This window comes from Dermacentor andersoni, chromosome 7 (genome assembly GCF_023375885.2).
Source record: "Dermacentor andersoni chromosome 7, qqDerAnde1_hic_scaffold, whole genome shotgun sequence".
In the NCBI taxonomy this organism is placed as follows: Eukaryota; Metazoa; Arthropoda; class Arachnida; order Ixodida; family Ixodidae; genus Dermacentor; species Dermacentor andersoni.
The window spans coordinates 114,149,953-114,173,340 of NC_092820.1; the positions used below are offsets into that span (position 1 = coordinate 114,149,953).

Sequence of the window (23,388 nt, forward strand, 5' to 3'; positions counted from 1 at the left end):
AAAAGAAAGAAAGTCTCAACGTTAGCATTCAGGTCACTTCCGACGGTTTACATCGGCACTTAAGCAACGTATGGTTAGTCAATGTAATAGTTTATGTTTATAGCCTGCTGCACGTGATTGAGCAACCAATTCGGCTGCTCACCTAAACGTGTCCGGTAGCTGTCCGTAAACGTGTTAACCTTCATGGAATATCGGGTTCCCGGAGATATGGGCGGCTGAAAAATACTCGTAGTGGCACGTTGTTACGTTTTGCCTAAGAACATGTTAGACCAGTTTTCCTGTACCTGGGTGTTCTTGTCGAAGAAAAATAACAAAGGCTGCATGTAAGCGGTCACGCTCCTGCCAGCACTTTACGCTAGCACCTAAACAGAATATCATTCGTCACAGAAACATCGGATCTGTCAACTCTGTCTAAAACCTGCGGCACCAGGTGGCGCCACCAACTCGGCTGTTCGTGGCGCCGCAATAAATATGAAGTGTCATGTGGAACTTGCAGAGGAGTAAACGGGCCAGCGCAGTGCAAGGTTTTGAAGAAAGAATCAGGAACATCGATGAAAGTAAACGGACGGCTAAAGTGCACAAGTATCTGCACTTCAAAAGCGTGGACACGAAATGGAGGAATAGGCCAAGACAGTTGGTAGTCGAGTACAAGGTATATCTAAAATATATATGGATCACCAGGAGTCATCTAAAAGAATGTGGAAGAAACAGAGACAGCAAATTAGGTGCAAAGAATGAAGACCAAAAAGATCACGGAGATTTACACGAACTGGATGAAAGGAATTACAAGAAAAATTCTGCATGATGACACAAAGGGCAATGCCTTGCTATAGGAGGAAACAGCTGGTTGCCTAAGGACAAAAACGTACCGGAGCAAATATTTGCAACAATATGAGGCACGTTTCTACTGCAGCGAACAATTCGGAGACAGCTAAGCACATCCTAATGGGCTGCAAAGGTATTCACCCAGTGAGTGGGTAACGCACACCTTTCAGGAACACTTGGATTCAAAATGGACGGAAACGCCAACCGGTCCGCATACGAGATAAGCAAAAGTAGCTTAGAGTATTGATAGAAACAAAAGTAGGAAAGAGATTGATACGACCGGGCTCCTTACAGACATAGATAGCGGTAAAAGGTGGATAAAAAATTTTGAGGGCGAGAAAAAAGAAAGATAAAGGTGCGCGCGAAAATGCTAGAATGGAAAGCATGAATAGCATACCTGATTACATCAAGAAGGCTAGGCGACCCTGTCATCACCGCGTTTCAACGGGAATGCCAAAGATCATCATATTCAGCAGCAGCATAATTATCCACGTTTACGTTTCCGATAATCCGGTATTTCGCAAAGGACAATCCGTTTACTAACAAGATCAAATTCTCTTCCAATAGTAATACGTTTACTGACAAGCTAAAACACACTGTACAAAGATTATTACGCTTACGGACAAGCTAAAACTCCCCCTGAAAAGCGTAATAGATTTACTGACAAGCTTAAGATCCCGCTGTGAAGTGTAATGCGCTTTTTATTGACAAGCTAACACGGTCCTTTAGTTCTACCTATACGGTAATTTTGAAGTCTCCTGACGTTTTCTAGTTGTTCTAGTAGTGGTCCTGGCCTAACAGGGTGTTCTTGAAATGCTATATATATTGATTTCAACGCAATATCAATTTTGCTGTACTTTCTTTTGATCTTTCCGTTTCTAACAACTTCGTCAATGATATATATTTCACATCATTCCCCGTGAACCCTGTACCGTGATTTGCGAGTGCGGAGTGGAGGTTGCCATATAGAACCATTGGACCGCAACTATTTTTATTGATGGTCTGACAATAATATTAATAAATATGCACTATTTCTCAACGTTTTTTTTCTCCTTATAAGAGGAATCAGTGATAATTATGTTGCCTTGCATGGTAGCTGTGCGCGAGAAGCAACAAAGTAATAGAACAAGGTTGTTGTTTATTCTGAAATTACGCTGTCCAGTCAAATGCACGCTGTAGTCACGAAGAGGTTCCAAGTCTCCTAGTTTCTAATTCTGCCTTCGTGGCTGTGCTAAGAGCATGCGTTGTTTGACTACTGATGGAATCTATCGGATACTGTACCTAAGATGGCCAATGCCTTTAGCTTCGAAATGAAGTCAAAAGGCCGGCACTACTGTCTACCTTTCTGAATGAACACAGCAACTGGATGAACACCGAATAGCAAGGTCTAATGAAACTTGATGTTTAGCGTGCAGCAATTTTTGCTGCAGCAACAGCCTACAGCAGTTTATCCAGCAATTTGGATATCTTTTTTCTTATTAATTTCTGGCATTCTAAGCTTGTTTTCGATGCTATATAATCGAATATGAAAGCTTGTAAGCGGTAAATGTGTTTGGTAAAAGGACATTTGGCTGCATCAAGCAAACAGATTCTTTATTAATTTTTTTTATTTCGCTGCCATAAAGCTGACATTTGCCGATGTACGTAAGTGTGCAAAATTATACACTGACCTACAACGTGAAAACTGGTATTGGGAGCACAACCTCAAATGGGAAAACCCCCTAAACCAGAAGCTTGGCTTCTCTGTCAAACGCTGTATTTTTCCGAACGCGCACTCTGAGGTCATAGAGACTAGGTGTCAATAAGTAAATAGGATATGTAAATAAATAATTAAGTAATTAGTTGATTGATTGAATAACCATTCTGTCATTCAGTCAATCGATCAATCATTTACTCAAAAATAAGTGTGAGAAACAACCTACTATTGCTGTACGCACAATGTGCTTACACCTTTCAGGCTGTAGACAAAATATTAAATGAGGATATCAACAGGTGTAACACAGACTGCTGGACCTAAATCGATTGCCGTTTGCTTTGCAGCGGATGCGACAACTCCTGGGCAATGACACCAGCCGCCACAAGGTCTTTGTCGGCATCGGGTACTACTACTACAACGACACCGATGCGTGGGATAAACTTGCATACGCCGCCGAGAACGTCGCATCGTGAGTATAACGATCACCAAATTTTGCCTGCTCCGGCCACGGCGGCCGCATTTCGATTGAGGCGAAATGCCAAAACACCCATGTACTTATATTCAGGTGCACGTTAAAGAACCCCAGGTGGTCCAAATTTCTGTAGTCCCCCACTACGTCGGGCTTCATAACCAGAAAGGGGTTTTGGCACGTAAAACCCCATATCGTTTTTTTTTATTTTGCCTGCTCTCAGCGTACGCTTCTTAGGGTAAAGAAAAGCTAATTGAATGTTTTACGATGTCGAGGCGGATTCACTACTTCTACCTGAAGCTGGTATGCACCAATTGGCAAGATACAATTACTTGTCGCGGCGCATTCTTTTGGATATGCAAAATATGAGAAGGATATGCAAAAGATGCCTGACACTAAAAAATCTGCGCATAAACTGAGTGCCTGAGTGGCGTGTTTTTTTTTTCATTATCACATTAAATGACAAATAGACGAGCGCCATCTATGACTGGCAAACGACGGTCTTCAACTTTAATCAACTTTAATAAAGAAAAGAAAAAAGAAAAAGAAAGGGAAAAGGCGAAGGGAAAAAATGTTATGTAAACGTTTTCTATTATATTGCAGGTTACTTGTTTTCGTATTACCTTTGTATGATTCCTTTATTGCCTTTACGACCTGAATGAAAATGGTCTAAATTGGACCAGAAATGCGTTTTTGTTTCCTTCGTTTTCCTGTATATGTTTTCAGACATGTTGGCCTGTACGTGGGATGCTATTGTACGCGAATACATTTGTCATACATTCCTTTTCCTGTATATGTTTTCAGACATGTTGGCCTGTACGTGGGATGCTATTGTACGCGAATACATTTGTCTTGCTTTTTTCTGTGAGATGCAACACATATATGTAAACAATATGTATTTACAATGAGTGTAAAACCTTCGCGCTGCCAGTCAAACAGGGGCAAGGGCCTCGTCAAGCTGCTTGTAGCAGCTTTTTTGCTCTTGTCCCAGCATTGTTTTTTTTTCATACGCGGAAGAATGCTGAATAAAGATTTTGAATTTTGAATTTGAATTAACATTACGTAACAGCCAGCCTCTTTGTCATAGTGTTAATAAATAGAACGCATCAGCAAAAATGTTTGTTAGGATATTTTATTGCTTTTTTTCCCAATTGAGTAAACCAAACCATATATATACATTATATCCAAGAGTTGTACTCAGGACTAGTAAAATATTATTGTAAGCGATTGATCGATAAAAAAATTGGCAGAGCCCATATAACGATGACTGTTGACGGTAATGCTCTTAGCATTGAAGCCATATAGCAACACAACCTATTGCCACCGTCTAAACGCCTTGCGTATGAGCTGAAGCAGGGTGTGAGACCAGGTTAGTTGGTATTCCATGCTGAAGTGGCTACAAGACTGGAGACAGGACACAAAAAGGCGACAAGGACAAGCGTAAATTTCCAACTGGTGTTCATTACAAAGAGGTAGGTATATGCACTCTCGCGCACTTGATCATAATCAGATGCAATCGTGCAAGACAGCGTGGTCATCACAAATGAGCGCACCATAGCCGGGCCAAGGCTTAAGAAGGCCTGCCACTCTTTGAAGAAAACAAACAATAGCAAACAACGCGCAGCAAAACACTAGACTCATTATTGAGGCAGTGGCTATCGCAGAAGGCAACTGCTTTAGCAAACCATCCCTAGCATTTACTGCTAAAGAATTTGCATTCCTGGGGTCTGTATGTGGGATGCCCCCGTAAGCTTTGGCCCGGCCATGGTGGGCTCTTGTTCATTTGTGATCACCATGCTGTCTTGCACGATTGCAACTGATTGTGATCAAGTGCGCGATAGTATATATACATACCTTTTTGTATTAAAAACCAGTTGGGAATTTGCGCGTATGCTTGTCGTCTTTTTGGTGTTCCGTGTCCACTCTTGCGCTAGTCACTTCATGCACTGTGTATGAGGCGCGTGCTGCAGCAGACTCCTTTCTAGGGCTTCCGTTTGAGCACATTGCGCCATCTTGTGACGCCCCCCCGAAGCCTCCGAAAAGGATGGAACGCCTGTGAATGCGCTGAGAAAGGCATCGTGAGGCAGCCGGGTTCCTCTCTCACGCGTCTTTCTGGACGCGTCGCGCCATCCGGTGGCAGTGCCGAGAACTCCAAGCGTGGCTTCCGAGACTAGATGCGTGACAAGCCGGTTTATATCAACTCTTAATATTGTTCCCACACGGCAGTGGCTCATACTCAGTGACCCACGCTGGCGAGAGATTCAACGCTAGCTGCTTTATGTTAAAGACATAGAAAAGGTACTGGAAAGCAGTAAATTAGGTTTTGAATTTCCTACGCCCGTATGGGCCAATGGTGCAACAGATGATCTTCGGATTTATGTATGCGAATGGCATAGTGCTAACAGCGGAAATTTCAAGAGGTTTACAGAGACTGGCGAATATGTGTGGCAACGTAGCGACAAATCTAGGCCTTAGGTTTAGCACACAGAAATGAGGAATTGGGAATTTTAAGGAAAAAAATAAGATTAGTTCCCTTTCACTCAGCGAACAAGGATAACCAGAGAAGCTGTATTGCGATTACTATATCGACAACTACATTGATTTATATATTCATTGCCATGTTGATTGTATAAAGACATACACCTGATTACGCGGCTTTCATCGTCTTATTTCGTCTCTTTCCTTACCACAGTGATCATAGCTTTGTAATCACTGTGGTACACAGTGATCGGTTGTACAGCTATACTACAGACGTTCTTGCCAAAGGTTAAATCTCTGCATGACTGGTGACGCGTGGACGGCAGATTGATGTCCATGTAGCACTCAATTCCAAACCCTTCCAACAGGAAGGATACAATCCACTTTCCGGTGGGCCGCGCTAGGTCGACGTTAATGTCGACGATTAATGGGTACACTACTGCATTTTATTACGCTTTTTGACCCTCCAAAGGGAGCGAAGGAGCTCCGCCATCCCAAGTTTTATATATGGCCATGAAGGCCATGCGCTATGGCATGGTCGGTAAGATAACATTCAGAGCCACCCCCGTGACTGATAACATCACACGGAAACGGTAATGCACTTTAATACAGTGGCGGAAGATGATAGCATTCAGAGCGACCAACACGACTTTATTTTTCGCCCATGAGCGTGGGGTTGCGCCGGAGGAGTTTTCCGCGTACAGGAGACAGATGGGCGGACGGACGGACGAATCGGCTGGTCATATACAGCGAAGCTGTATATGACCATGCTGTATAGAAAACTGCATATGACCATATACTGTATATGACCATATGAAGCTGTATATGACCAGCCGCTCTAAGGTGACAAACAAAGACGTACACCGACCAAGTAAAACTTATTAAGAGACAAGTCGTTCCGGCTTCCATACATTCCATACGGAAGCTTCGTTTGAAAGCCCCGAAACGTGATGTCCTTTAATAGGTTTTACTTGGTCGGTGTACGTCTTTCTTTGTCATGTCTTGTCCCGACCAGACGGGCTTCCATCGAACTCTCTAATACAGCTTGGCTGTAAAAACGAGTAATTACGTGGTGCCAATTCAACAGCGTGTGATACCCATAGTCAAGCAATGTAAATAAGTCGGTGTATGCATGAACGAAGGAAAGACTCACTCGAGCACCCGCCAAGATAATCTGTAAATAAACGGGAAGCGGAATGCAGCAATAATGAAACGCATAACACTTTGGGGCGACAATAAATATGAGGTGGCGCGTAGAATCGGGAAAAGAGTAATGGTGCCAGCGCTAACCTTCGCAAATGTCATTCTGTGCTTAAAATCGGGTACCTTATCTGGGTGGAAGTTCATCAAAGATTGCTAGGCCAGTTTGCTTTGGGAACCCACGGCAGAATCACGAATGAGGTAGCGTAGGGTGACATGGTTTGGGGCTGTTTTGAAGTCAAGGAATCGCAGAGCAAAATCAGTTTTGTAGAAAGTATGAGGAACATGCATGAAAATAAACTGGCGGCTAAAGTGCACAAGCATCTGTGCTTGAAAAGCGTTGACACAAAATGAGGAAAATGTCAAGAAAGTCGGCAATAAAGTACCGGGTAAATGAAAGTGTAAATAGAGAACCAGGAATCCTCAAAAAGAAAGCGAAAAAAAAACAGTGCTAGCGAAGTGGATGTACGGGATGCAAGCAAAAAAGACCGTGGAGATTTACAAGAATGGGGAGAACGAAATAAGGCAGGTTAATCTGCACACAAAGGGCAGTGCCTTGCGATTCAAGCTCGAACTGGTTGCCTCAGGACATAAACACACCGGAGGAAATATTCGCAACAAGATGAGGCATGTGTAGGCTAGAGCGAAAATAGGGAGACAACACAGCCCATCCTAATGGCATGCGAAAGAATCCACACAGTGAGACGCGTTGGTAACGTACACCTTCCAAAAGCGCTTGGATTAAAAGTCGATGGAAGTGTCATCTTGTCAGCAGTAGAAATAAGCAAGAAACCTTAAGCGTATTGGTGAAAGGAAAAAGGAGGAAGGAGATTGATACGACCGGATCCCTTACAAGGATTGGTATCAGAACATGGCCAATAGCGAAGTCTTGAGGAAGAGAAAATAGACTATGAAGGTGTATACAAAAATGCTAGGGCGAAAAGCATGTATAGCAAACCTGATTACCTCAAGCATGCAAGCTAGGTGACTCTTTGTCAACGCCCCATTTTAAAGGCCACAGGGGATGCCAAGAAATCATCATTATAATTGTCACCATCGTCGAAGCCCAAGAGGGGAGTCGCGATCCAGTAAACACCTCTTGCATATGGCATTTCGGCGGTGGCCACATGTTTTGTCGCTACATTGCTTCAATACTAAGCGCATAATAGTCTACAGCCATCGGCAGATCGGTTCGGCTGAGTTTTCTTCTTTTTTTGTCAATACAGAGCGGCACCGTTCCCTGTGGCAATTACCTAATTACCCATGTAGTTGGCGTCAAAGATGTTCGTTAAAAGTGGCACACAGCTAGTGGCATTTGCCCAGTGACCCAAGTTAGTATCAAAGAGGTCACTGAAGAGACCAGCAAAGACCGTGTGGCACACGCGTGGCGTGAAAGACATCAATTGAAAAACGGTGCCTACCCATGCCACATATCCCGTCCCTGCATCCCCAGTGGCCGATGTCGCCGTCGAAGATGTTCGTTGAAGAGCGGCACATCGGTAGACTGCCGCATACCCAGTGAACCAAGTTGGACCGGTGGTCGGTTTTCAGTCATGTTCCTTCAGCGCAGCATCCCCGACGCGCAATCCATTGCACCATGGAGTATACAGAGGCCGAGGCTCGGGGGAAGCGGTTGAAGTGCCAGGTGGATGGATGCACAGTTAGCCCCCTAAAAGCTTTTGAAGTGCAAGAATAACGCTAATTGAATTTGTGTTATTATCAGCTTCTTCCTTTTAATTAATATCGCCCGAGAGTTTCTTCTTTCTTTTTATCACGAGGAGTTGTTTTTTTCGAGATCTCGTGTTGAGAAAGTGCCATTCCGCCTTTTGGGTTACATTGCATGAAGGTGCAGATAATATTTACATGTTGCAAGATGACACTCACTTAGCCGGTTTAAAAAAATTCAACATATTGTAACATAAATTGCACTATATTGAAATAACTCCTAACTAACCGGATTCATGATCTCAGCACCACAATTTATATAACGGCTTGAATTCATCGTTGTGAGAGCAGCTATTGAGGTGACTGTACACCTCAATAGCTGCTCTCATTGCTCAATATTGCTTTACATTGCAATAGCAATGTAAAGTGCGCAAATTTAAGCCAAACCAAAATGAGATAAAACAAAAACGACCTGCAGTGCTCTACAACAGAAAACCGAGTATCATTGCTCACATTGCATTATATGTTCAGCGAGTGACACGAAGAATCTCGAGGTTCTTTTTCTACTGCTTTTCCTTTCAATTCACCATTCGCTGTACTACGCTGTGCCGTTCAATGCCACACTCTCCCGCAGGAAAGACGTCGACATTCTGGTCATAATCACCACGATCATCACCCTTCCTTCGATTTCTGAATGCATCACGCTGCCCCTGAACGCCCACAAGAGCCCAAATCCGTACACTCCAACTCTGGTAAGTTTCCACCGAAATCTATTTACACCCTAGAACAAAAGTTGCCAGGGCACGGATGCTGCGACATAGTTAACACATCTCGCAGCATGCTCATTCAGCCTACAAGTAATGAAACAAAGGGACACCTGAGAGAATCCTGAATTGGCATTCCTGGTGAAATGTGTCCTCTGATTTATTCGAAGGGGACAGATAATTACTGGCGAAAAGGAAGTAAAATACTCCTTACTTTGATTTCGTACCCAGAGCTCCACGCCGGAACATTAATGTGACGTCGCAGATTTCGAAAACTAATTTCCGCATGTGGCCTTTTTTCTTTGAGAAAAGTTCTCAAAGCTCACTGCATTCAGTTTGGGCTTTTCTAGTGGGCAATGAATTTTTTTATTTATCGGTAATCTGTTATGTAGTGTCGACAGGTCGCTGTTCAAATACTGCCGTGGTGGCTCAGCGGATATGGCGTTGGGCTGCTCAGGACGAGGTCGTGGGTTCGGTTCGTGTCCTCGGTGGCCACATTTCGATGTGGCCTGAACGCCAAAACGCTCGCATACCAAGCATTGGATAGATACAACGAAGAGTTTCAGGTAGTCAAAGACTTTATCCTGAGGCTTCCACTATGGTGAACCTCATATCGTGGTTATGGCACGCAAGTCCCCCGAGTTTATCTCAATTTATTTTCTCTGTTCAAATGCCCCGACGTGACGCTGAGCGTGCCAGAGAATTGAAACCCAGCTTTCCGTCCTGCGTCTTTTCTCTCTCATTCTAACTGTGTTCGCAGTATTACTGGCGCTTATGGGTTTCAAGAAGAATGGGTGGCTTCTATTACTGTGCATGTATATTGTACTGCATTACTGCGCACTTGTGGATGCACGGACGACCACCGAAGCACACAAATACGAGCGCTGGTGTTCGTCCATTGATTCGCAAGTGCGCTACTTTTAGACGAATAAGGGCCTACAAAAAGAGCCACGAAGATTACGTCAATACGTTACCCATTCAGCTTTGAACTCATCTCAACCTTATCAGAGCCGCTGACGTACCGGTACGTTTCTGTGTTTTTGTCCCGCCAAGTGCCTGTTAACATTTTTTTTGTCAAATAACAATATGAGGACTGAACCAAGAGAGAATTTGGTGTTATCCGTGTAAAATTTTTTTCATTCCTCCTGAACCAGAAGTAAACCGTTGTGTTCATTTTGTAATATCCGCGAGAAAAATCGGACGATTTAGCACAGATTACACAAAAAAGGCTATTGATGACGGAAGCTTTGCCGGCTTTATTTCTTGTAGACCTGACTAAAGCTGTTCACGCTATGGGAATATTTGGTCCTGCCGTAATCCGCAGTCGTTCCCATTTCTACCTGCATAATGGAAAACAAGTTGTCTGCGTTTGCGGCACTTATTCGAAGCAAAAGACGGCTAATATAGGGGTACCAATAGGTTTTTCTGTTACCCGCTTTAATTTATAGTGGAGATCTACCTAATTTAATCACACACTGCAATTGCCTGCCGTATACTGACAATACCACAGTAGTTCATTCTGATAAAAGCATCAACTGCCCACTCGAAAAGCTTCGTGCCGATCTTCTTACTATATTACACCGGTGTGACATAAATATACTAAAATTTAATCAAACTAAAATTCAAGCTATTGTCTCCACATACATCAGAAATCTTTACTTCCTGTTTCTTCTACCTGCTTGCCAGGTACTCGATGCAGGATAGCGGTGACTGCATGTAGTTGGGCCACTACATACCTAGATTGTCATTACCACATTTGAGACGTCACAAAGGCGTCCGATGGTATACGCATCTTCATTCGAGCTCGCCCGTTTTTATTTACGTACAATTCTCTTATAACTGCATTATGCGTTCATTCATTCCCATATCAACTAATGTTTAATTAATTACATGCAGTACTTATATTGTGCCAATACATTTCGTTCAGCAAAGACGAATCAAAATAATAATTTTTAGCTCATGCTACACAACATTTAAACAATTATTAAAGGGAAATGCTATCCTTACAGTGTTCGACATAATTAAATGTAATGTAGGTATCTGATTACTTTAGCACATGAACAATCCATTTCCCTTTTCTTTCAATCCGTCTTCTTCACTAGCGAACACTCACAACACAAGGTCTGCTCTTCCCAAAAAGCTCATCTTGCCCAAAGTCCGCACTACTAACGGAAAGGAAACTGTTCATTTCAGCATTTTCTTTTATTGAAACTAGCTACCGTTTGTTTGAAAACTGATGGTACTTCGCTCATTTATAACATAATTTAAAAAAATTCATTTTGCACCTATCCAGCCCTACATAAATTCTTATATATGCTACATAATGTTTGCATTTGCATTTTCATTGATAAATGCTGCAGTTCACTACATCTCGCTTATTGTTCCCATCTGAAATTGTTAAAACTAGCCGCTTTCTGTTCAATTTGTTCAAATCTATATGTGTTGCTAATTAAGCTTCTGATAGAATTGTTTATGTACGTGTTCTAGTGTGTTTTACAATTGCTGACGCTCTAATATGTCTTTATAGCTATTTTTTGCAGTCGTTGCTATAACTAAGCTTACTTTTCTTTTCATGTATACCATGTACAAGAGGTGCCAATTCGCTCTCCGACTCCAGGACCTCATCCTGTATTTTGCATTTTGTAGCAGCTTTATATATAGTAACAAAATTTATAGAAATAATATTCTTTACGCTGCGGGTGCGTCCCGTCCGACAGAACCCGACACTGTGAGCCTAAGTTTTTTGACGGATGGTCTGCTGGCAACGGTGGGACTTTTTTTACCATTTATTCTGACGAGTTAATATGTGGTGCATATCCGAAGCTCTGACACGTTTGTGTAGAGGTGTTGATAAATGAAGAAGGTTTTGAAGCAACAAAGCTCAAATGGTTAATTATGTTCAATTATCTCAAGAATATTATTTGTTGAAAATATCCATAAAATTGTGGAATGATAAAACATCCGCAGTTAAATGACGCTTGTAGTTTCCACAGTCAACTTAAATGGCAAGTTCATTGGGAAAAGGCCACTGGCAGGCCGAAAAACGAAGTTTGGAAACATCCGTACAATGCTCAACGATTTAATTTTGGCTAGGTTACATGCAGGCGATGCGCGCAGACTTGAACCCCACAATCAGCCTGTCTGAAAAGAAATTTATGCATTAATTTTTTGTTGTGCTTAACCTGTCACTGAGCTTGAAATGCGAGCTAACGGGAGATGGGCCATGCCAGGCGCTGGTCATATACTGGCGTTCTCTTGCCGCCCTCTTTACACAAGCTGAAAATTGATTGATTGATTGATTGATTGATTGATTGATTGATTGATTGATTGGTTGATTGATTGATTGATTGATTGATTGATTGATTGATTGATTGATTGATTGATTGATTGATTGATTGATTGATTGATTGATTGATTGCTGAAAACACATAGGCTTCTCGAACGGAATTTCCTCATTGTGAACTTCTCTTGAGCCAACCGTGTGAGTTCTCGTCATTGTCACGCTTAAGAGGAAGCTTCAACTCGGGTAAAACTCCTATACCGCCTATTCAAATACTCACATGTAAAACGCTGAAGAGCTTTTCGGAGATAACTCTTAGACCAATTTAATGAAAGTTGCTGCATTTTAGTGAAAAAGTTAAATGATAGAGGCTGTGGCAAGCGGAGTTCCGATTTAGAGCCTGAATTTCTTCACACAAATTTTCGAAAATTTATAAGCTTGAAGAAACCACAAGCACGAAACTTACAAATTTGTAGCTGCACACTACGAATAGATATTGCATTTCTGTAAACTGAACCCATTAGAGCATTCAAAGCAGACAAATGTGATATGTGACTTTATATCTTACGTGAATTCGTGACACTATTTAAGAGGGTTTTGTCAAAGCACCATTCACATATTACTCATGTTTTCTAGATCAGTAACATATAAGTTTTATCCGCACATGGTATTAAATGCAATGTACCAATCGTCTTTTATTGCTGACTTAAGAGTTGTATCCAAGTTAGTTTCGTTTTCTGAGAATAAGAATTTTTTGCCAATTTTTACAAATATATTGATGACATACATCGAAAATTCGCAACCAACAGTCATTAGATGTTAAACTTTTTCTTTGAAATAGAACAAACCTTATCAAATTTGGCGCAGTGGTTGCAGAGAAAGGATTTCTGCTTTTCCATGTATTCAGATAAGAGCACCTGAACTAAAGCTTCCTCCTAACTTAGGCTGATCAGAACCGCTGCACTTGGTTACTTCTCTTAATGAGGCGTTTCTCCTACAGTAGCTATTTACATCACCGTGTATGGATCCCTAGCTCCCCTCTTAGCCTTAGCCAATCATTGGCCCCGAAACTTTAGCTTAGTCTCTCGACCACATTATCTCCCTACAGAGTGTCCTCCTTGCTTTTCAAGTCGTTTTGAAACAGCATGTAACAGTAGGGATCGCTTTTGCAAGTGTTGATTCATCTTGCTCTAACAGAACTGTGCTACCGATCTGTGCCGTAAGATATATGGTATAGTGGCGGGATCGGGAAGGTATTACCGCTCAACCCTTCTGTAACTGCCCATCAGCATTCATAGGTTAGCTGAATAAGAGTACCTCCAACTCACGTACTCACTCACCATTATTTAGCAGGCTATTTACTCGCTCACACTCATGTGCACTCACGCACGTCAGTACTCACTCTAATTCCTACACTCACGCCCGCTTATGTTCACCAAGGCTCACTCGCATTCGCACAATCACTTCCACTCAAACTTACCCGCGACTATTCACGCTCGTACTCATGTCCATTCTCATGCTTTTTCAATCACAAACGATCTACTTTACGCCCGTGAAATTACTGTGGAGAGCGTAAGAGTCAGGCGTACTCGTGAGTGAACTTGCTGGCCTATGGTCATGATATCCCGCCATCCCTAAAATTGCCACCTGCGCTGACGGGATTCAAACTCACCACCTTGTCATTTCTGGGGAGCGTCTTTAAATTTAAGTACAGTACTCGGTTCTTGAGCTTAGCAAGAATACAGTATATCATAACCATCGTCAGATTTCGAGTGCTTCCCTTCTTTTTCTTTTTCTGTTTTTTTTCCACCGCAAGACAATCTGCCGAATACTTTGCAAAAGAGGTCTTGGACGTTTGTTAGCGCAGGGTGAACACAGCGACAAAAGCAGGACGAAGTGCAACTCGTCATTAGCGTGCGCTACAAACATCTAAGAACGTGTGCAAGTGTACACAAATATCCACCATTACGTCAAAACGTGGGCCACCTCCCGGTATTTGCAGGAGCATGCGTTCCGGATGGCCAGGGACGGCTTTGGGAGGCGCAGTCTCACCGTCGCCTTCTCTTTCCAAATGGGTGTGATCATGTACACACTGAATAAGCAGTACAGCATCCCCATCAGCGCCCTCTACGAGCCGTGCAGCTACTTCGGAATCACGGACTACTCGCAGGCAAGTGCCATTCTTGCTGCGCAACCACGCCTTGAGGAACCAATGTGAACTCGTAATAATAGTGCTCCACGTACAGTGAGGCTATTGCCCAAGCGGAATCTAACATCGATCAGTTTTTTTATGCTGTCATAAGGCGAAGGAGACGTTGTCATGTTATTACGGTAGCAGCTACTCTTTGACTCGTTATCGGTAAGTATCGTATACTTGCGCGCATACACACTTGCGCACAGATATTATTATGAACAGAGTACACTAAAATTCTATAGCGCACCTCTTGCCCGTTTCTGCGGAGAGCGTCGGCGTTGGCGTCATCCATCGTAATCGAGCGAACCAGCACAATGAAGGACAAAAAGCAAACGCGGAGCGCGGAGGTAGTTCAAGGACGGCGACAGCGTGGAGACGACGAGGAGAAAGCAGAGGGGGAGGGCATTGCGAAAACGTGAGAAGAAAAGCATAGTGCCGCACGCGACGGGCTTTGTGGCGACGACGGCTACGAGATGGCGCCAGAGTAGCGCGCGTTGTTTGAGAAGGCTATACTATGAATCGAGCCGGCACGTCATCCACGGGCTGCCTGTCGTGATTTCCTCGACACGATAAGACACGACAAACGATAAGAAACATTTACCGATGATTACGATATTCCCTAATGCGAAATTTCAGCTCAGCTCTATACTTATTTCATTTCGCGATGTATTGCCTGGCGAGGACAACGTCTAGTGCGGCACGTTACAAACGGAGCGAAGTGCGGCGCGACTGCCTCGCTGACCGCGCGATTGCGAGAGGCGGCTCCTTGGCGACGTATGGACGCGATTCACAGCAGCTGCTGCAGACAGACCTCCGCTCATGCAGCGCTTTGTTTCCATACAGACCACGCGCGCTATTCCGGCACCATATCGTGGCCATCGTCGCCGCAGAGCCCTTCTTGTGCGGCACTATGATTTTCTTCTCCCACTTCTGCCTTGCCCTCCTCCTCTGTTCTCCGCCTCATGGCTCCTCTGAACCTTCCTCCTCCGCTGTTGTTCCTCTCTCTCTCTCTCTGCTATCGCCGTCTTTCATCTCCCGCTGCTCTCCGCGTTCGCTTCTTCATCCTTTACTGTGCTCGCTCGCTCCCTTACGAGGGCCGGTGACGCTCGCCGCAGCAACGGGCACCCAAAAATACATTTTTATAGCACTTGCTATCAAAATGTTGCGCGAGACACTTCGGTGCGCACCAGGTCGTCATAACTATTACGAGGTTTTCAACTGCGGCTTCTCTCACTGCGGGTGTAAATTGAGCTCCCTGTTGAGTACAGGAAATTTTTACAGCCCTAAGGCTAACGGTATCAGCCGTGATAAAACCAGCCCCCCAAAGAGTGTGATAATCTTTAGTGTGACTGTTACAATGAAATCGTACACGAAACTATCACGTGAAATTGGTACTTCTGGTAAGGCTACACCAAATCGGATTTATCTTTATAGAGAATTAGTTGTGCTGGCTCCACTTGTTAGTTTTCAGTATACGTTGTTGATTGTTGATTTTAATTAAAGAGCTTTCCGCTGTAGCTTCTGCCAAGTTTGAGGACCTGTCCGAGAAAATTTTATTGCTATAGCAACTATATGGAGAGACCAGGGGAAATTCTGAAGTCGCCATTGCCCTGGTGTTCCATGTAAAGCCTTCATGTGATAAAATCGCGGCCGTGCACTGTGAAGTGTAGCTGCGATGGAAAGCCGAGTACTACGGCGGTATGGTGATCTGGCGCATTGCGCGCAGGGAAGGAGGTGAGGCGGCTGCATGCCACTTCCTCCTGTGCGTAAGGGGGAAAATCGGGATCTGAGAGCTCGGTAGAAAAGAGGAGGCGAAGGAGGCAGGTTGTCATGCCTTTTCCCTAGTACGGGGACGGTTGAGAATCCCGCACAGACTACGCGTTGAAGCGGGAGGCAGCCCGAAGAACATTTCCCTCGCCGCTGCCGCCGCTCTTCATCGCGCCAGTGTTGTAAAAGCCAGTGTCCGCAGTCATTGTTCGACATCTGCTTATGTTTGCCCATGCAGGCGTGTCACGATCTTGGTAACATAATTAGCAACTTAATGTTCACTGCCATTTATAGGACCAATGGAACTATGTGCGTTGCTTCGTGTTCTTGTTTAAAACTTTGCTATCCCTGCCGCGTTCTAAAAAGGAGTGCAATGCGATAACGTTCGTGTACCGCTTATAGGGCTTAGTTCTGGGAGCTCTAAGTGGTCGAAATTAATGCGGGGCCTTCACTATGCTGCCCGTCATATCTAGGTTTTCGTGAGTAATCGTATTTTCCAATCAAATTGGCTTTGTGATTCGATTCGTATTGCACTCGGGAATTGACTATTAAAGCTGGTGAATTATCGGTTTGATGTGCGGCAGTCATTTCTTACGAATATTCTTATTCGATCAAATTTTGAAATTTCACTTTTCGAACACCTCTACTAATTCATAACCCATTGTGCTGTTTCAGGACGTAAGACCTAACAATATTTTCTTCACGGTAACAGTGGCTTTGTTGGTATTCTAGGACGGTTATCTGCTAATACGTCCTAATTGTTATCTCTATTTAATTTCATTCGAAGCCGCTCGAACCACGCTCCGGAAGAGTGTATAAGGGGCTTTGTAAATTCTCAGGGGACTATGCATAGCAAGGACATCAAGAAAATTGCATTCACGTGATGGAACTGGTTGACACAGAACAAGGCGTGATGGAAGCAGCTTCGAGCTGCAGTCAGTTTAGACGGGAGGACAATGATGATTATGATGATGGCGATGGTGATGAGTTCTTACCTTGTGTTGGGGGATTTCTCCCGCTTCAATTTCGCAGGCATGCGATGCTGTCAAAGCCGAGCTCAACCTCGAGAAGTCGAACATCGGTTTCAACAATCCGTCTTCGGAGACTTTACTCCAGAAGAGCATTTTCCACACGTTCGACACAGTTTCCCAGATGCAGGATAAGGTAACTTCTGTTCACATTATTCATGGTCACTCCGAAAGGGCGGCTTTGAAATGGTACAGCACAACATTAAGCTTAGGAATACTTCATGCTTTGACAAAAAGAAGGCGTGGTGCTACCGTGACGGAACTGCACTGTTGTGATGCCAGGTCATCGGCATTTGCGATGAATGCCGTGCGAGAAACCGGAAGGCGTTCAAATACCCGCTTCCTCCGACACGAGGTCACAAAATACATAATTTATGTTAATTTCTGTATAGCCTGCATTTTCGTTTCTGCGTGCTTGCCTGCAGCCGCACACCCACGTACTGCGCGTACAGAAAAGCTAAACATCAACCTTCGGTTCTGGGCTGGAAAGCAGGTGTTCCGCTCACGTCACATATTGCGGGTCTGATAGTCTTGAGGACGACATTTCATTCAATACAACGCAGAATCACCTACTAGGTGGTCTAATGCATAAACAGATAGCGCCTCTTACTTGCCACCATTGTGTCAGCTTACCTAAATATCTCCATCAGATATTATTTATGGCATTTATGATGCTGTTTACTGAGTTTACGCCGGTTTTATAGCCAGGTGCTATACACCGATTTCTGTCGTGGGATTTAACTGCTTTGTTGTCATCTGCCACTTACAACTGGTACACCGCGGTGATATTCGATGACGAAGTCCCATTTAGGCGAAGTGCCATTTACACCGACTCACAAGGCTATATACCGATCATGTACAAGTACAACTATGACGATCACAGACAAATTCAGTTTATTTGTAGTTGTCCTCTATAACCCAACAAGGGAAAGAAATATGAATCGACAGAAAAAACAAAATTAGGAAAGAAAAGCTTACAATGTTTGAGAACAAATGCATGCAAACTCCTATCTTCGTGCTTGTAATCTATAGGAAGAAAGAAAACCAAATGTTGTGCCTACAGTCTCGCCCTGTTTGACAGGCGATGCTCATCATGGAGATGCCAGGCAGGCGAGCCAACTTCAGCTGGTTCCTCTTCAACGTCCATCTGACGGACGTAACGGGGCGCTGCTTGCCCAGAGGACCCTTCCAGCGCGTCAAGGAATTCAAGGACTTCTACGACAACCTGGCGCAGAGACTGGCGGGTTAGCCCGACGCGTGGTTTGCGCGCGACTGTGCGGGGAAGCCAGAAACTGCTTCGTTATTTTTTTTTCCTAAGGAGAGTTTCTTAACCACGTCAGCCGATTCTTGTTTGCCATCTTCGGAGCAAGCTATACAGTAAAATGGAGACGGGCCCAGGCTGTGTGTATTCGAATGATTCTCTGCATACGTCATGGCGTGTGCGGTAATCAAGCGGCTTTCAGGCATGCTTTGCTGAATTCGAGACGTTCACGTCTGAAGATGTTTGCGTCGCCTACCGTCATATTTTCAGTGTTTCTTTGTAATGAAGTAGTAACGAACATCGTGAAACGTGTAGTGGAAATACTGACATACAACTAAACATACAAAACTAAAGAACAGGTCATGGGCGGAAAAAGCAAGCTAAAAGAGTCCGATTTCTCGATTAATGAAGATTTTGCTCCGGACACCAGGCATGCACGGAAAAAGCTTGCTGAATTCGCAAAGCAAACTGAGCCCGGTGAACCGTTTAGTCTTCGCTTTAACAAGCTTATTCTGAAAAAAAAATGCTATACCTACTGCCCTATAACTGATAGCGTTCAAGAAAAAGATGAAAAACGTGTTGTAACTAACTCTGGTCCTTTGTCTCCTAGATAGCTCAACGAACATGGGCACCGACCTGCGCAAGCACCACATAACGTCTCAGTTCTTTTTACTAATATACGCAGTGTCATTGGCAATCGTGACAGTTTATCTTGCACGGCCGATACTACAGCAGCTGACATCATTGTACTAACAGAAACTTGGCTCAATGAAACTGTGCATAATAATGAAATATTTTCAACGGAAAAGTGTTACCGTGTATTTCGCTGTGACCGTTCCTTTGGTCGCGGCGGTGGTGTATTAATCGCTGTGTCCGACAATCTAGAATGTTTTGAAGTTAGTGTTGATACTACACTGGAGTTCAAATGTGTACAGGTAACAATTAACCATAAAGCTCTATTATTTTGTGCATGCTACCGCGCACCATCTACGCCCGTCGGCTTTTCTAACGACCTTCATGATATTCTGAATATAATTCAAACAAAGTTTCCTGGTCGTCCTATCTTTATTTTTGGTGACTTCAACTTCCCGAACATTAACTGGTCTAGCCCTGCAGTGGATGGTGACGGATCTTCCGAGTCAGCAGGTTTTTCAGCCCTCTGCTCCCTCTTCTCGCTAACACAAATGGTTACCCAGCCGACAAGGACGACAGCTACCAGTTCTAACGTATTAGACCGTTTCCTAACGAGCGCCCCAGATTTTGTTTACGAGGCAAAATACTTGTCAGGCTTAAGTGATCATTGTTTACTGCACATCACGTTGAATTTACCGTCGAATAAAACGCCAAATAAAACGAAAACCATTTACAATTATGCTAAAGCAAATTTTTCTTCAATTAATGATGGCCTCCAGTTTTTTCTCGACGATTTTTTCCTGGCATTTGCCGAACGATCTGTTAACGACAACTGGTGCATGTTTAAAGAAAAACTGCATGAATTAATCGAATTGCACGTCCCTCGTAAAATCATCGCGACTAATCGTAGGTCCCCATGGTTCACTCGTTCCTTAAAACGCCTCGGGAACAGAAAAAGGTGGTTATATGTCAGGGCGTGGTCGTCCGGAAGATCGGAGCATGGGTCAGCTCTAAGAGCCGCAGTTTGCACTTATAAAAAATTGTTAAAAGATGCTAAACGACATTTCTTTAATGTCACACTGCCATCATTTCTTTTAACTGATACTAAAAAATTCTGGAACGTTGTTATTGGGTCAGATCAGCCATCAATCTCTCTCCTGGATTCTCAATCAAATCCCATCCCTAACAGTGATAGTGCTAATGCACTTAACGAGACTTTTGCTAATGCATTTTCTGTCCCTTTTAGCGCATACCCACCAGACTGTACTTCCGATATCATATTTCCTATGGATCCCATTCGTTTTGACTTTGAAGGCATTAAAAGTATCATAGATCGTTTAAAGTTATCCTCTTCGTGTGGTCCCGATAATATCAGCACTAAAATCCTGAAATACACTAAAGTATATTCTTCCATCATACTATCGAAAATATTTGAGCAATCCCTTCAAACTTGTGACCTCCCAGACGACTGGAAGTTGGCTAAGGTAGTTCCACTCCATAAATCAGGCGACAAGTACCTATCACTCAACTATCGGCCATAAGTATCACTAACCAGCATTCCTTGCAAGGTAATGGATCATGTAATCTTGTCATCCCTAGCAAACTTTCTTGAGTCATCATCCTTTTTTTCTCATGCGCAGCATGGATTTAGAAAACACTTTTCTTGTGAAACACAGCTAATAAATTTTACAAATGATATTAACTTATACTTGATCGTGGCAGTGAGGTTGACTGCATCTATTTAGATTTTTCCAAAGCATTCGACAAAGTCTCTCTCAGCTTGCTTCTTCACAAACTAAGTAAACTTAACATCGACCAAAATGTACTACGATGGATTGAATGCTTTTTGTCTAACAGGTTCCAGTACGTGCACGCTAACGGCATTAACTCATCACCGGTATCTGTGACCTCAGGTGTCCCACAAGGTTCTGTTATCGGTCCCTTGCTCTTTCTGGTATATATTAATGACTTGCCTAACAACGTAACATCCACAGTGCGACTTTTTGCGGATGACTGCGTGGTTTACCGGGAAATAAAAAATACTAATGACACTGTACTACTCCAGGAAGACTTAGCTACTATATCTAACTGGTGTTCACAATGGAAGATGACACTTAACGCTACTAAATGCAAAGTAATGCGTTTTTCGCGTCGTCGTCAATCCGTGCCCCGCTCCCTACACTATTTGTTCTTCCCTGCTAACACCGGTAACATCTTACAAATACCTCGGTGTCATTATAACGTCAAACCTAGCTTGGAAGGCACATATCATTTCTATCATCGCGTCCGCTAACCGCATGCTTGGATATCTGAAACGGAATTTTTCCTTAGCCCCGACACCTGTTAAACTTCTTCTGTACAAATCGCTTGTCCGCTCCAAATTAGAATATGCTAACTCAGTATGGGACCCCTTCACTAACTCTCTTATCGACGCCCTCGAAGCCGTACAGAACAAAGCCGCCCGTTTCATCTTTCGTAACTATGATCGTTTGTCCAGCGTCACAGAAATGAAAAACACATTGTCACTAACCCCTCTCTCAACGCGCAGAAAAATATCACGCCTGTGTCTGTTTTTTAAAATTTACCACATGAATTCCACCCTTAAAGATGCATTACTCACGCCGCCAACATATGTTTCATCCCGCTTAGATCATCCATGCAAATTGGTGTTTCAAAATGCCGTACAACATCCTGCAGGAATTCTTTCATTCCAAAAACATCGTTGGACTGGAACCAGCTACCATGGGATATTGCACTTTCGAAAGATTTTGATGAATTTAAGAAGAAATTGCCAACATATTATTGCTTGCCATAGCTTTTGTTCCATTTGCATTTTTCTCGTTATCATGCGCATCCTTCTGTATTTTCCCCCCAGATTTGCTGTGTTCATGTTTGTGCTAATGGTGGCGTTTTGCAATTTTCAACTTTTCTGTGCGGACTTAGCGTTTCTTGGTAATTGTATAATTTTGAACTCGCTTCATGTTCCGGGTTGTGAATTATGTATTTGTTCCGGTATATATATATGTTTTATATATATGCGTTGTCTCCTTTTGTACAAATTTATTGAAATGTGTGTACCACTCCCCTCAATAATGCCCTGTGGGCCATGAGGGTATCTGAAATAAATAAAATAAATGAAGCCAAGTCATTTTGTAAGCGCGTGCATAAAAACAAGCTAAACTTTCTTTGCATTCATCATGCTTGTGAAAGGTGTACTGCATAATCTTCCTTCATATTTTGTGACCAGTGTTGAGGGTAAGTAAACATTACATGAAATGTGACGTTGCTGAAGATCAAAGTGAACATAATGGTTCGCCTGCAATTTAGTTCTATAATGTTTGACTGCCCGCTTGACGCAATATTCTCTTCCCATAAAATATACCATTTGTGTGGACTGTACCTAATCTTATGATTAGTATGCCAGTAAATGAGTCATTCGGTGATAAATCCTACACATCAATCATTCCTAAACTGTCAACAGGTTGTCGCAATCGAAACCGCCTGGTAACGACCTCAGCAATTTGTTTTTGTTGGCTGAAACATAACAGCAGGAGGGGGCGTGGATAGATGGGCTGTTGTAAAGCGAACATGTGGCTTATATCGACTTCGGGGAGCTAGCCAAGGAATGAGTACTTTATTCCAATCGGAAATAAATCTTTAGAAGTGCTCTGCTTTAGGCAGGCTGTAGAGAGGAGAAATGACGTGTTAGAGCTGTTTCACCCTAAGAAACTGGGCGATGACTGCGATTACAAGCGGATGAAAATTCATTTTATACCGAAAATCGCAAGAAAAAGACGCGGACGAGAAAGAGAAACGGCAAACGTGGGCACTACTCGCTACTAGCAGTTAATTTCAAAGAAACATGTAGAAAACTCCGCTGAAAGGAGAACCACCCTTTCAAGTGTGCATGAGAAAACCAAAATAATATACATGTGGCAATAGCAAAGCTTGCTAATCAAGGATCGCTTGGCACAAACTCCCGAAGGTAAAACACTTCTGCCTCAGACATAGCTATCGACTGTTGACTAATGTATGTGTCACCCTCGAAAAACATGTAAAAGGATTCATTACTTCCCTTGTTTTTTGCGCTCTCTGCCTGTATGAAATGTCAGTTTTATCAAAAACGGG

The 23,388-nt window shown here is 43.3% G+C and overlaps 1 protein-coding gene and 1 long non-coding RNA gene across 2 annotated transcripts in view; both read left to right on the forward strand.

Moving 5' to 3' along the window:
• LOC126534695 (uncharacterized) overlaps window positions 1–14,595 on the forward strand; it is a 31,248-nt gene extending 16,653 nt beyond the window's left edge. The window contains exons 6-8 of the mRNA XM_055072936.2: window positions 2,866–2,990; window positions 8,968–9,085; window positions 14,380–14,595. Coding sequence (XP_054928911.2) covers window positions 2,866–2,990; window positions 8,968–9,085; window positions 14,380–14,595 — 459 coding nt within the window. The remainder of the gene's footprint in view (window positions 1–2,865; window positions 2,991–8,967; window positions 9,086–14,379) is intronic.
• A 2,775-nt stretch (window positions 14,596–17,370) lies between these two features.
• Window positions 17,371–18,766, forward strand: LOC129385655 (uncharacterized). Its single transcript, XR_008613142.2, has 2 exons — window positions 17,371–17,502; window positions 18,448–18,766. It is a non-coding gene; the product is annotated as an uncharacterized lncRNA (long non-coding RNA).
• The last annotated feature ends 4,622 nt before the right edge of the window (window positions 18,767–23,388 follow it).